The 12,185-nt window shown below is 36.8% G+C and overlaps 1 protein-coding gene across 7 annotated transcripts in view; it reads left to right on the top strand.

Annotated features, from left to right (window-relative positions):
* Positions 1-12,185, top strand: part of COL11A1 (collagen type XI alpha 1 chain) — a 235,817-nt gene that overhangs the window by 121,304 nt on the left and 102,328 nt on the right. For all 7 annotated transcript variants that reach the window (XM_042840641.2, XM_005285451.4, XM_024101999.3 and 4 more), the window contains 3 exons: positions 3,271-3,324; positions 3,957-4,064; positions 9,770-9,823. In XM_042840641.2, coding sequence (XP_042696575.2) covers positions 3,271-3,324; positions 3,957-4,064; positions 9,770-9,823 — 216 coding nt within the window. The remainder of the gene's footprint in view (positions 1-3,270; positions 3,325-3,956; positions 4,065-9,769; positions 9,824-12,185) is intronic.

Here is a 12,185-nt window from a genome sequence, read left to right as displayed (position 1 = left end):
TCTCCTTTTTTCAGTGCTACATCTTTTATTTCCTTACCGCAAGCAGCGTTGTTACCAGACAGCAATGGTTACTTTTCACCATCCCAGGGGAACGTACCAAGCCTGAATCTCCACTGCCCTGCACCTTGCATAGCTATTTACATCTGTCTAAAAAGAGGGGGAGGGATAGCTCAGTGGTTTGAGCATTGGCCTTCTAAACCCAAGGTTGTGAGGGGGCCACTTAGGGATCTCGGGCAAAAATCAGTACTTGGTCCTGCTAGTGAAGGCAGGGGGCTGGACTCAATGACCTTTCAGGGTCCCTTCCAGTTCTATGAGATAGGTATGTAAAATTCTACCAGATCAGAGCAATAGCAATTTGCGTCCACTTTGCACAGGTGTAACTGACTACACACAAGGTGTAGGGCAGTGGAGAATTAGCCACTTCCCTCTTTCCCTCACTGACAATAGTGGATCCCTAGAAGCTTGTCACACCCAGACACTTGTGACAATTACTACTTTCACTACTGTGATTCATACTATAGACTAGATTCTGTATTTCTTATACACCCAAACCTTCTATTGGCTTCTAGACTTTCTGGTGTCTGAAATGCAGACAATAGGCCAGATCCTTTGGTATGGCAAAAATGTGCACAGCACAAATAGGGAATGTACGTGCAAATGTGATTAAAACTCACCTTTGCATTCTCCCAAATCTGCTGATGCTGCTATATTCAGTGCTCAATAGTTCATTGTGTTCTTTGAATAGGACTTTAAAAACTAAGGACATTAAAGACCTCATGACATTAACGACCTCCTAGTATTCTCTATGATCCTAACAGTTGTTTGATGGTAGCTGCTGTATGACACAAAACATTATTGCACACCTCAAAATTGAGACTGATTTACCAAATACATAGAAACCCCTTAGACTCCAGGACATGTGCTGTAGTGGAGCTTATATGTCAGTTACATATAGGCATTATTGATTTAGAGCAGTCAAATACTACTATGAAAAGCACAGTATTATGAGAAGACAGAGGTACAGCAATTGATTGATTTGGTACACCATTACTGATCTCATGTGGTCCCAAAGTTGACAAGGGAGTTATGACTCTGCATTGACCAATAGACTGCTAATAGAACTCTGTAGGTAACAAAAAACAAACAAACAAAAACAAAAAAACCAGAGTAGGGCCATAGAGCATTAGTTCATGGATTCACTCTCACCTCCAAGCTGAACTAAAATCAAGTTCCTCTAGCTCTCAGTAGCTGGAACCTCACTGTGACGATTGAAGAGTTTCAGTTCATTTGGCAACTTTTTGATCTGTGATAGGCACAGTGTTCAATCCTCATGGGTATGCAAGGTGTCCTTATTTATTTGGACAACATTATTGTCCATGGATATAATTGAGTAGCTCATAACTAAAGCTTTTTTTAGTTTTCTCTTGCTCTACTTGATCAAAACCTCTCTTTAAATTTTAATAAATAGGTATTTGTATCTCTAGAATTTTAATGTCTGGATTATAGAGTGACCTCATGGGCCCTTTTATCACTATCACCCAAAGCACAGACAATCTGTCAGTTACCTAAACCTTTTCCTAGTGTCTTTTTCCCATGAATCATGACCTTCTACTGCACCTCATACTGTTTTTTAAAAGATTGTAAGGTTTTTGCACAATGAGATTTGACCATACTTGTAAGTTTTGCAAGGAAATTAAAGCGCTGACATATCATGGCATGTTTCTCTTGATCCATTTACCTCTGGAAACACTTTTGTCATAGAAATAATTCTCCTTCAAATATTGAATGGAATAAAAATAATGTTATGGTTTTAGGTTTGTGGGCCATGCCAAATGTCTCTGGTTGGCATGGGAAAAGAGAAAACTTATCTAGATATAGGAGTGCAAACTGTTGAGGATGGAGTACAATGCCCTTGCTGTTTTATTAGCGACAACTGGAGCACATTGTCATTAATTCTAGACTGACATCACCAATACTTCTTCGCCTGAAGCATATCAACATTATAGTGAACCCCTTTTCTACAAGTTCATTCAGCAGAGAGAGAGAGCTTCCGTCCCCAACAATGAGGAACAGCACCTAAAAAATGTACTTGCCAGAATCTTCTATGGCCTTGATATCAGAATGGTAGTTGTGCAAAGACTGAGATGTAGAGATAGCGGACCAAAAACTCCTCTCAATTACACTAGTGCAAATCTGGAATAATTCCATTGATTTATTCTGTTGTCAGTGGAGTCACTATCCATGTGCTCAAGTGTAACAGTAGAATTTTCCTCACTGTTGTCTATTTTCATGGAAACATGGACAACTACATAATGTCTTTGAGGAGATTAGCTATCTGTAAATAAATAGTCTCCACTAGGATCCTAACATGTTCTGATTCAATCACATGTACAAATGCATCCTTAAAGTGTCAGCGTGTTTACCTTTGCCATGCTGACTTGATCATTTTCTTATAATTACCTACAGAATATAGATTTGTATCAACCAATGAATGTAGCCATTGAGCCACCTTTCATGCTTTTACATTTGACCACTCTATGTGGACACTACTGTTTCTGTTAGCTCTGTGTGGCACCATATACTGTGAACATGGGTGTACGTATGTTTACATGAATAAAGACATGTCTTTTAAAGTTCAGTGTGACCACTTTTACTTTTATAAAGGAGTTACTAAATCAGTAAGGAATCTGTTGACCTTTCTTTCATTAAACTTTAAGAGTTGGTTATTCCTTTATTAGTCCATCCTTTGGATCTGCTTTCTTTTATGATGCTATCGGGCCACTAGTAAAAATAAATAAATAAAAAGGATGAATAGTTCTGCCAATGAACAGAACAATATTAAGGTTTAGTTGCATTGTCAGTCCATCAACCAATTATGAAAAAGGATAAATATCTTATCAGTAGAAAGCATAAATAGAATACAAACTTTAATATACAAGGATAGAATTTAATGCAGAAGATCATTGTCTTCTATGAAGAAGTTCAGAATAAATACAGAAATTTATGTCCAGCCTAAGAGAGCTTCCCCATTATTCACAATTTTTTCCCAAGATGAGCAATCATTCAGTGTAGCTGCATAGATATATATATTTTTGGATATAGTAACTGCCATATTAAAATCATTAGGCATGTGAAGTTCTAAATTGAATGGAGTTACTGCTGCTGTGCATTTATTACACTCATCCACTCAGATTACCTAATGTTTTAATTCCATTTGTAAAAGTCTCCCTTTTAATGAACATATTTTTCTATATGTTGTGCTTTTTTTAGGGTGAAGATGGTTTCCCAGGATTTAAAGGTGACATGGGTCTTAAAGGTGACAGAGTAAGTATTTATATAGGAAAATATAGTACTTAGAAATTATAGCTGTTAGCCTGTGAATATCACTTTAAACTTATTTATAATTAAATTTTAAAAAACAGTGCACACATGTAGATTTGCGGTCAGATCCTCACATGGTGGGAATCAGCATAACTCTATTGACTGCAGTGGAGCTCACTAGTTTACACCAGCTCAGGTTCTGGCCTCAGACTTCATGGTTTTAAGCTAACATTACCAACAGACTATTTAGCTATCCAGGCATCCATATTTTCACACTAATTCCATTCCATGTATAATGTACTAGATTAATCCTTCAGGGCCAGATTCTGGCTGGTGCAGGGGAAAAGATGTAACCATATTTCACAGGGGGCCACACCGATCCTCCAAAAGTGGTGTTAATACACACCCGTAACCTGAGTTTAAGTAACCCCATGCACAACCCATGCACAACCCCCACAACTTGAATTATGTTACTAGCACAAAAGCACTAATATTTTTTCCTAATCTTCATTTACATTAGTTTTCAAGTAAATGTTTGTTTTATAAAATAAATCTTAAGGTGTCCTGCTATTGCAAACAGTGTATTGGTATGAGCATAGGCAGTGGCTCTGTATTTATAGCATACTGAATTTTAGGGTGAAGTTGGTCCACTGGGTCCACGAGGAGAAGATGGCCCTGAAGGTCCAAAAGGTCGAGCAGGTCCAACAGGGGACCCAGGTGGTGCTGGGCAGGCTGGTGAAAAGGTTAGTAACCAACAGCTAATGTAAAGAAACGTTGTCTCATAATGGAGATCAAACCAGGATCTTCAGCTCCAAAGGCCGGTACTGCTGAAAGTAGCTCCTTTAGCTATCAGATAGTGGTAGGTTATTATGGCTGCTGAGACACTACACAAATAATGGAAATTATTATTTTGTAGCTATACATAGAAATGCATAACACTTCCTGGCACATGAGACAGCTAAGCCCTGTCCTGAGGAGTTTACAGTCTAATCTATCAAAGACAAATATAATTCAAAGAAAATTTGACACCAGCATGGATGGAGACAGTGCTGGAAAGTAGTTTGGCATTGAAAGGCTACACAGAAGACCTGAAGGAGCAGAAATTGTATGGTGAATGGGAAGACATAAGTTGTTTTAAGTATAAGGAGTATCATGACAAAAAAACACAAAATCAGGAGTGGCAGAAGGAGAGAAAGGTGCTATTAAGAAGGAAGACTGAACAAAGTGTCAGGTTTCAGAGTAGCAGCCGTGTTAGTCTGTATCCGTAAAAAGAACAGGAGTACTTGTGGCACCTTAGAGACTAACAAGTTTATTAGAGCATAAGCTTTCGTGGACTACAGCCCACTTCTTCGGATGAAGAACAGATCATTGAACAAAGTGTGGGGCACTAGAACATAGTGAAAAACAAAGACTGAGATGTATGGAGGGCATGTGAGATAGAATCTTGAAAATGAGAATAATGATCTTGAACCTGATACAGAAAGAGAGAGGACGCTGGAAAAGGGAATTGAAGGCATGGTATGTAAAAGGTCAGAGTGGCATTTCAGTGCAGTGTTTTGGGTAGCCTGGGCCAGGAGATAGATAACACATAGGAGACCAAAAATGAGGGAGCTTGTGGTAGAAGAGAAGTAGGGGGATGAGAATATAGGATGGAATCAGGAGGTGCAGTGTTTTAATTAGAGCTGTGTGGAGCACAGGAATTGTTTCACAGAGGATTGTGAGATTTCAAACATTGACTTCATTCTGAATTGGAACAAACCCCCAACATTTTCAGAATTCTCCACAAAAGAAAAATCTCATTTCATTCATTTCCTGTCCAATTGGTTGTGTGTTTCATTTTGACAAAATCAAAATGTTTTGTTTTGATTCTAACTTTATATATACATATATATATATATATATATATACACACATACACATACATATACATACATAACACGCACACGCACACACACACACAATATCAAAATGAAAAGCCCTTTCAAAAACAAACATCTAAATGTTTTGTTCAAAAAAATATCAAAATGGGTCATTTCAACAGTTAGAACTTATCCCCCCAATCCTGTAAGTATAGCCTACGTTCTTTGTTCCTAGTTGTTTATATTTATCTATATTAAAATGCATTTTGTTTGCTTGCTCCGAGTTTACCAAGTGATCCAGATAGTTCTGAATCAGTGATTTGTCATATTCATTATTTACTACTCTCCCACTTTTGTGTCATCTGCGTACTTTATCAGTGATGGTTTTATGTTTTTTTTTTCCAGATCATTGATAAAAATATTAAATAGCATAGGGACAAAAACTGATCCCTTCGGGAGTCTGCTGGAAACTCACCAGCTTGATGGCCATTACCCATTTATAATTACATTTTGAAACCTATCACTTAGCCAATTTTTAATGCATTTAACGTGTGTCATGTTAATTTTATATTGTTCTATTTTTTTAATCAGAATGTTGTATGGTAGCAAGTCAAACAATTTACAGAAGTCTAAGTATATTATAATAACTATTACTTTTATCAACCAAACTTGTAATCTCATAAAAAAACTGAAGTTAGTTTGATAGGATCTATTTTCTATAAACCCATTTTGACTTATGTTAATTACCTTATCCTCCTTTAATTCTTTACTAATCAATCCGGTATCACCTGTTCCATTATCTTTCCTAGTATTGATGCCAGGTTGACAGTACTATAATTACCCACATCATCCCATTTACCCTTTTTAAAAAGTTGGCACGACATTTGCTTTCTTCTGGAACTTTCCTAGTGCTCCAAGACTTATTGAAAATCAACAGTAATGGTCAAGCAAATTCCTCAGCCAGCTCTTTTACAACTCTTAGTGCAAGTTACTTTGACCTGCTGATTTAAAAATGTCTAGCTTTAATAACTGCTGTTTAGCATCCTCCAGAGATACTTTTGGAATAGAAAGAGTTTTATAATCACCATATGATGAGACTATTTCATCTGTTTTTGATCCAAGTATAAAACAGAAATATTTATTGAACATTTCTGGGTTTTTTTTCTGCATTATTGTTGATAATTCTACCATTTCCATTCAGTAATGGACCTATACCATTGTCGGGATTCTTTTTTTTCTGAATATATTAAAAAAAAAAAAACTCCTTATTTACCTTAATTCTTCTGCCCATAGATTTCTCCTTGTGTTCCTTTGCTTTCCCTTACCAATTTTCTACAATTCTTAACTTCTGATTTACATTTATTAATATAAGCTTCTTCCATTTGTTATTATTTTTATAGCTCTCTTCACTTCCCTGCTGAACCTGGTTAGTTTTTTAAAACCATCAAAGCCTTCTTCCTAAAGTATGGGATTGAGGCTTTTTTGGGGGGCAAATAATAAGGTGTTCTTAAATTATTACAATTTATCATTCAATTTATCTGATTAAATTCCTCCTCACAGCTGATCTGGCTCATAATTGGCCCTATTAAAGTAGTGTGTGTGTGTGTGTGTGTGTGTGTGTGTGTGTGTGTGTGTGTGTGTGTGTGTGTGTGTGTGAGAGAGAGAGAGAGAGAGAGAGAGAGAGAGAGATCTGGACTTTATTTGCTTACACGTTATAAATGTGATCATGTCATGAACACTTGTATCTAAGTTATCATTACATTTCATTTCTGTGATCAGTTCCTCTTAATCTTTTAGGACAAAAGATCTAATAAAAATACTTAAAGTCTATACAGTATTTAAACATATAAAGGACTATATAGATACTCAATGTTAAGAGAGATTACCAGAATCATGGACTAGAGTTTCAGCAGAAGGAACTAAAAAGGAAGGAACATATTTTAGCGATAATAGAGATAAAAAGAAATCCTCTTTCATTATAAGTTGCTTCTTGTCATAAACATAACATTACTGTTCATAATGATTTATTTACATGGCATGCTAGAAGTTCAGGAAAAGTTATATTTATGATTTGATACTGGAATCATTCATAAGCTGTCATCAAATAACTTAACTTAAAAGTCAGTTGACTCATTCCAAGAAGAGTTATTTCCAGTCTTATTTAACTACTGGGAGCTATTTATGAATTAATGTTCCCCAAAATGTTGCAAAATACCCTGCCAGCTGATAACAAGGTCATGAATCAAAGAATATATAACGAAAGAAGGCTAGAACTATTATCCTGGATGAATGGAAGCACAATTCAGATTGGAATATCACTTTGTATTCAATTGTAACTGGATCAGTGAACAATTTCTATTAAAACAAGAATTGATAGGAACTTTTCCCCAAACCATAACTGATTCTTTAGTTAGCTTCTTTCATAGAATTTCTGAATGCTGCATTTTCTGTTTTCAGCCACGACTGAGAGTACTGAAATACCATGAAAAAGGCTATTCCTACACCATATCTGACCTTGCAAAAACATGAAAATATTAGGATTCTCATAGGAAAGTGTATTGTTGTCATGAGATTTACAAATGAATGTACCATTTAAAGAGATTTTCAGTATAGCCAACTCCAAACATTCAAAATATGAGTAAAAAATCATGAGATGGGGTAAAAACTCATAAGATTTTAAAATATAACAAATTTAGAGTTCTGTTAATTTGTATTCTGTTTTTTGAGCCTTAAGGATTCATTTTCCCCCCACCTTTATTCCACAAAGTCTAGAGAGTTACTCGACCCCCCCGCATTGAAAGCTGAGATTTTCCCATAATCCTCTTGATTTCAGGAGCTGGAGCTTTAAGAAAAATTCCAAATACCAGGAGACTTGTGACAGAATTATAAGAGTTAGCATCACTGTTGTCTTAGTTTAGATGAGCCTCTGAAATATATTTGATCCAGATTATTCCCATTTGTATGGATACTAACTCCTTATATTCCATATCCTGAGTCAAATGTCCAGCCTGGGTGCTGGGCCAATATGTGATGGATTGGGGAAGAGTGCTCACTGCTCTCCATGACATGGGGTGGCTGCAGAATTGCACTTTGAAGGCATCTGCAGTCTAATGGTTGGAATAGTCTCTGTGACCCTAACATCTTCCCACACCAACATGAGGGTGGGAAAAAAGGAAGATCCATGTAACAGCAGCAATCCATGCCCTGTCCTCTGCCACTCACTGGGAGGTCCCCACTATGCAGTAGGTGCCAAACCCAGTCCAACTCCCCAACATCCTGAAGACCACTTTGGTCCTTCTGTGTTCCCCACTTTCATGTGGCCCTGCTGCCAGGGAACCCTCCACACCCAAGGAGGAAGGGGCTCCCATTGAAATCGGGAGCAAGACTCCCACTGAATTTATCAGGGTTTGATGCAATGTTACGCTGTGAAACTTTTCTTTTAGGGGATGCTACCTTAAGTAGTTCTAATGCATTCAACTGGTTTTGATGTGAAATATAACTGTCAGTGTGGTTATCTTTATAAATGGCTGAATTCTTCTTTAAAAATAACTCCTGCCAGGCACAAACAAGCTTTCACTAACATGAGTTATATTCTGCATCTTTATTCATCTGCTTTATTTTTTTAAGAACACGCATTTATTTTGTCAAATGCCACTTTCCAGGCAGGAGCTCCCCCATATCTCTTTTCTAGCATCCCAGATTATTGCTGGAGTACAAGATTATGTTCCATTCTCACATCTTTTCTGTACAGACCACACTTCAAAATTGTGATGGCCTGGAATACTGGAAGAGTGTTTACAATACTCATATTCTTCTCTAGTGGCTCTGGCCCTTAGAGACCAAAACAACTATTCCTTATTTTTGAAAATGACAAATTAGCACACATTCTTTGTTTTTTCACCTAAAACTATGGAATGGGACCTACACTACAAAATCTGGACACAGCAATGTTCCCTCCTTCCACCTTCAGGCAGTAGAATTAGTAACATCAATAGCATCAATCTACTCAGCCTATTTTCCTGTCTGATACTGGGAAGAGAGCTATCTCCTCAAAACACACCACATATTATGTGATATTGGATTATTCTTGGGGTATGATTTTCAATTATGTTTTCTGAGATAGTTTAGAACTCTTCAAGACAATCTGTAGAGCTTGATCTTCAAATATCCATTGGTTTTCATGGAGATTATAGATAAAGAAAACACATTAGCCATGATGTGGTACAACATTAAGAGCACTAATTGGCCTGTTATGGTAATTGCCTTTTGTGTTAAAGGGTGTGTTAATGTTTTGTTGCCACCGTCACTACATTACAGTGTTGGAAGAGTGTTTGGGTGAAATCTTGGGTTCATTGAAGTCAACTGCAAAACATCATCCATTTCAACAAGATTAGGATTTTATTCTTGGAACTGAGGTTTTGGAAACAAAGCCAATTGACCTGTTCTCAGGAGGGAAATAGGTGAAGTGTGAAGAAAAAAATAATAAAATATTTGATTGTATTTGTTATGGAAGGAAACAAACTCTATATAAAGTTATGACTAAACTACTAAGAACTACTAGAAACAATATATATTTTTTAAAATTTCAGGGTAAACTTGGGGTTCCAGGACTGCCAGGATATCCAGGAAGACAAGGTCCAAAGGTAAATGAGTTAGTTTTATTTATGGCACTCAAGAGTGGATATGCTGTGGACAAATTAACCACAAAGGCAGCTGTTCTGTTAGTCATATATTTAAGGAAGAGGACACGAGCATCCAAACCCCAAGTTGTTTCTCATTCTGTCTTTTCTAACCATAAAATTTTAATTTTATGTTAAAAAATGTGTTAGTGGTCCATAATGAATAACTGTTATAGACCTATTTTCCCCTTCCCTCAACCATACAACTGTTAAGCCCCTACCAATATTACTTGCATTATATCTGTGCCAGCAATATACTATTACAAACATCATGGACTGTTGAAAAAGAGCCAACTGCTGATACTCCTGCTTCTTTAAGACTAAAAGCCATATATTGCCCCCAGAACTCACGCTGATGTTCATGGGAATTTGCAATGTGGTCTGAGGACCCAGATATAGTCCTTAGACTCTCACTGCCATGTTTCTGCCATCTTCCACTAGCTACAGAAAGAGCCATCTAACATCTCCAACACACTTCCAAGTGTGTGACCATGAAAGATAGGAGTTGGACTCTTACAATATTGTCTTTCACAGTTTTCTCCATATTTTTCCTTTGCTTCTGTTAAGAGGGACTGATGTCTGTTGCTTGACATTCATATAACCAGAATGCTTAGCTTTGTTCTTTCTCCTGGGTTAATCCCCTACCTTCTGTCCACAATTCCCTGTTTTATTCGTTTCTTTTTTTTGCAGTTGTCCCTCCTTCAAGTATCATTTGGACTCTGTTGTCATTAGAAAATATCTGTGTTAGCTGGTTCTGTTTCTAAATTATTTATAAAGATTTAATAATGGTAAATTACATTTTAAAAGGATCAGTTTAACATATCTTTGAGAAATGGCTCAGTGTAGACTAAGCAAACGTTAGAAAGACCTATTAAAATCATTTTCAGACTAGGAAGGAATGGGAACGTTAAAAATGTCAGGGACATTTCCTGTTGTCTGTGGAAGTCCCCCTCTACATCAGATCTTCAGAGGTATGTCAAAGATGAGACCAGCTGGGAATGCGTAGTACAATACATGAAAAACTCTTACCCCTTTAGCAGGACTCAATGTCATTTCAGTAAAATATTGAGCTTTCCTCTAGGCCAATGGTTCTCAAACTTATTTGATCAGTCCCCCTTCTTTGTGTCTGTAGTAGCTTACCCCCCCCCCCCCACACACACAAGTACATATACCGCCATCCATGGTCCTTCTATATGAGCCTCAGCCACATGGGATTGGCAGCCAGAGCTCGTAAAAAAAAAAGCACACAGCTTGGGCCTCCCTTGACACATTCTGGGATCTGTTCTTACTTCCAAATTTGAACTAGTGATTTTTTTGACAGAGATAACGCTTTCTGGATAACTAACTGAAATATTTTTTATGCCTGTAGCCTACAATTTGGCCCTATATTTCTGCTAAGTAAACTCTCTTAAGAGTAGTTATTCACTGAATTTTCCGTGTTAATAAAATAGACCCTAGGAGTCTAAGGAAAGTGTTTCTCAAGGTGAATACTCTTGATAAAGAGATCCTTTCTTCCTTCTGCCTTTTAACCTAAATGTCTGAGATTTCAGTCTTCCTTTTTGTTCTCTTTTGAAATGTCTAAGATCAAAGAGGTTTTACATTATTCAGTATTAAGAACAAAAATCAAGTACACTTCAAAGAAAATTGGTGGATATTTTCCAATATAGATGTCACTGGGAATTTCGTTAAGTTAAATTAAGTTAAGTTAAAACTGAAATTAATTCAAATTATACTCACTGTTGGCTATTCCATGAAGTTTAGGCAACCAGATTAGAAAGGGTATTGACTGCTACAATGCATCAAGTCACTCAGGGCCTGTTCTTTGGCCACCCTTACGCATGTTGGGTAGCATGTTTTTTACCCATAGTCCTGTTGAAATCAACATTAAAAAGGATGATTGAATCAAAGGTGCATATAATCTATAATGGTTGTCTAAAGGAAATAAGAAGTCCTGTCCCAATAGTCAGTAGATGGTTCAAGGTGATTTTTTTCTGCCACTTATTTGCCTTGCATGAATTTGCTTCTGTGTGCAGTTTTTAGGCACAGGTATCATTATAAGATAATTTCACTATATTTTTCTTAAAGTTAGTACTCATCAGCTTGATTGCAGGAATACTTCAATACTTAGCTATAAATATTTAATATATACAGTATTCTAAGCCTTTCATACTAATGTCTGAACAGTTTTTCTCTCTTGTATGATAACATACATTTTTAAGGGCACAGTTGTGGCCTCATACAAAATTAGACTTTCTTCAGGTTTTATACACTGAATCACAACCGGTGAAAACAATTCAAACAAGAAATTCCTTTCTCTGTTCACTAA

This window comes from Chrysemys picta, chromosome 8 (assembly GCF_011386835.1).
Source record: "Chrysemys picta bellii isolate R12L10 chromosome 8, ASM1138683v2, whole genome shotgun sequence".
In the NCBI taxonomy this organism is placed as follows: domain Eukaryota; kingdom Metazoa; phylum Chordata; order Testudines; family Emydidae; genus Chrysemys; species Chrysemys picta.
The sequence above is the reverse complement of the archived record's forward strand: the minus strand, read 5'-3'. Positions and strand labels throughout refer to the sequence as shown.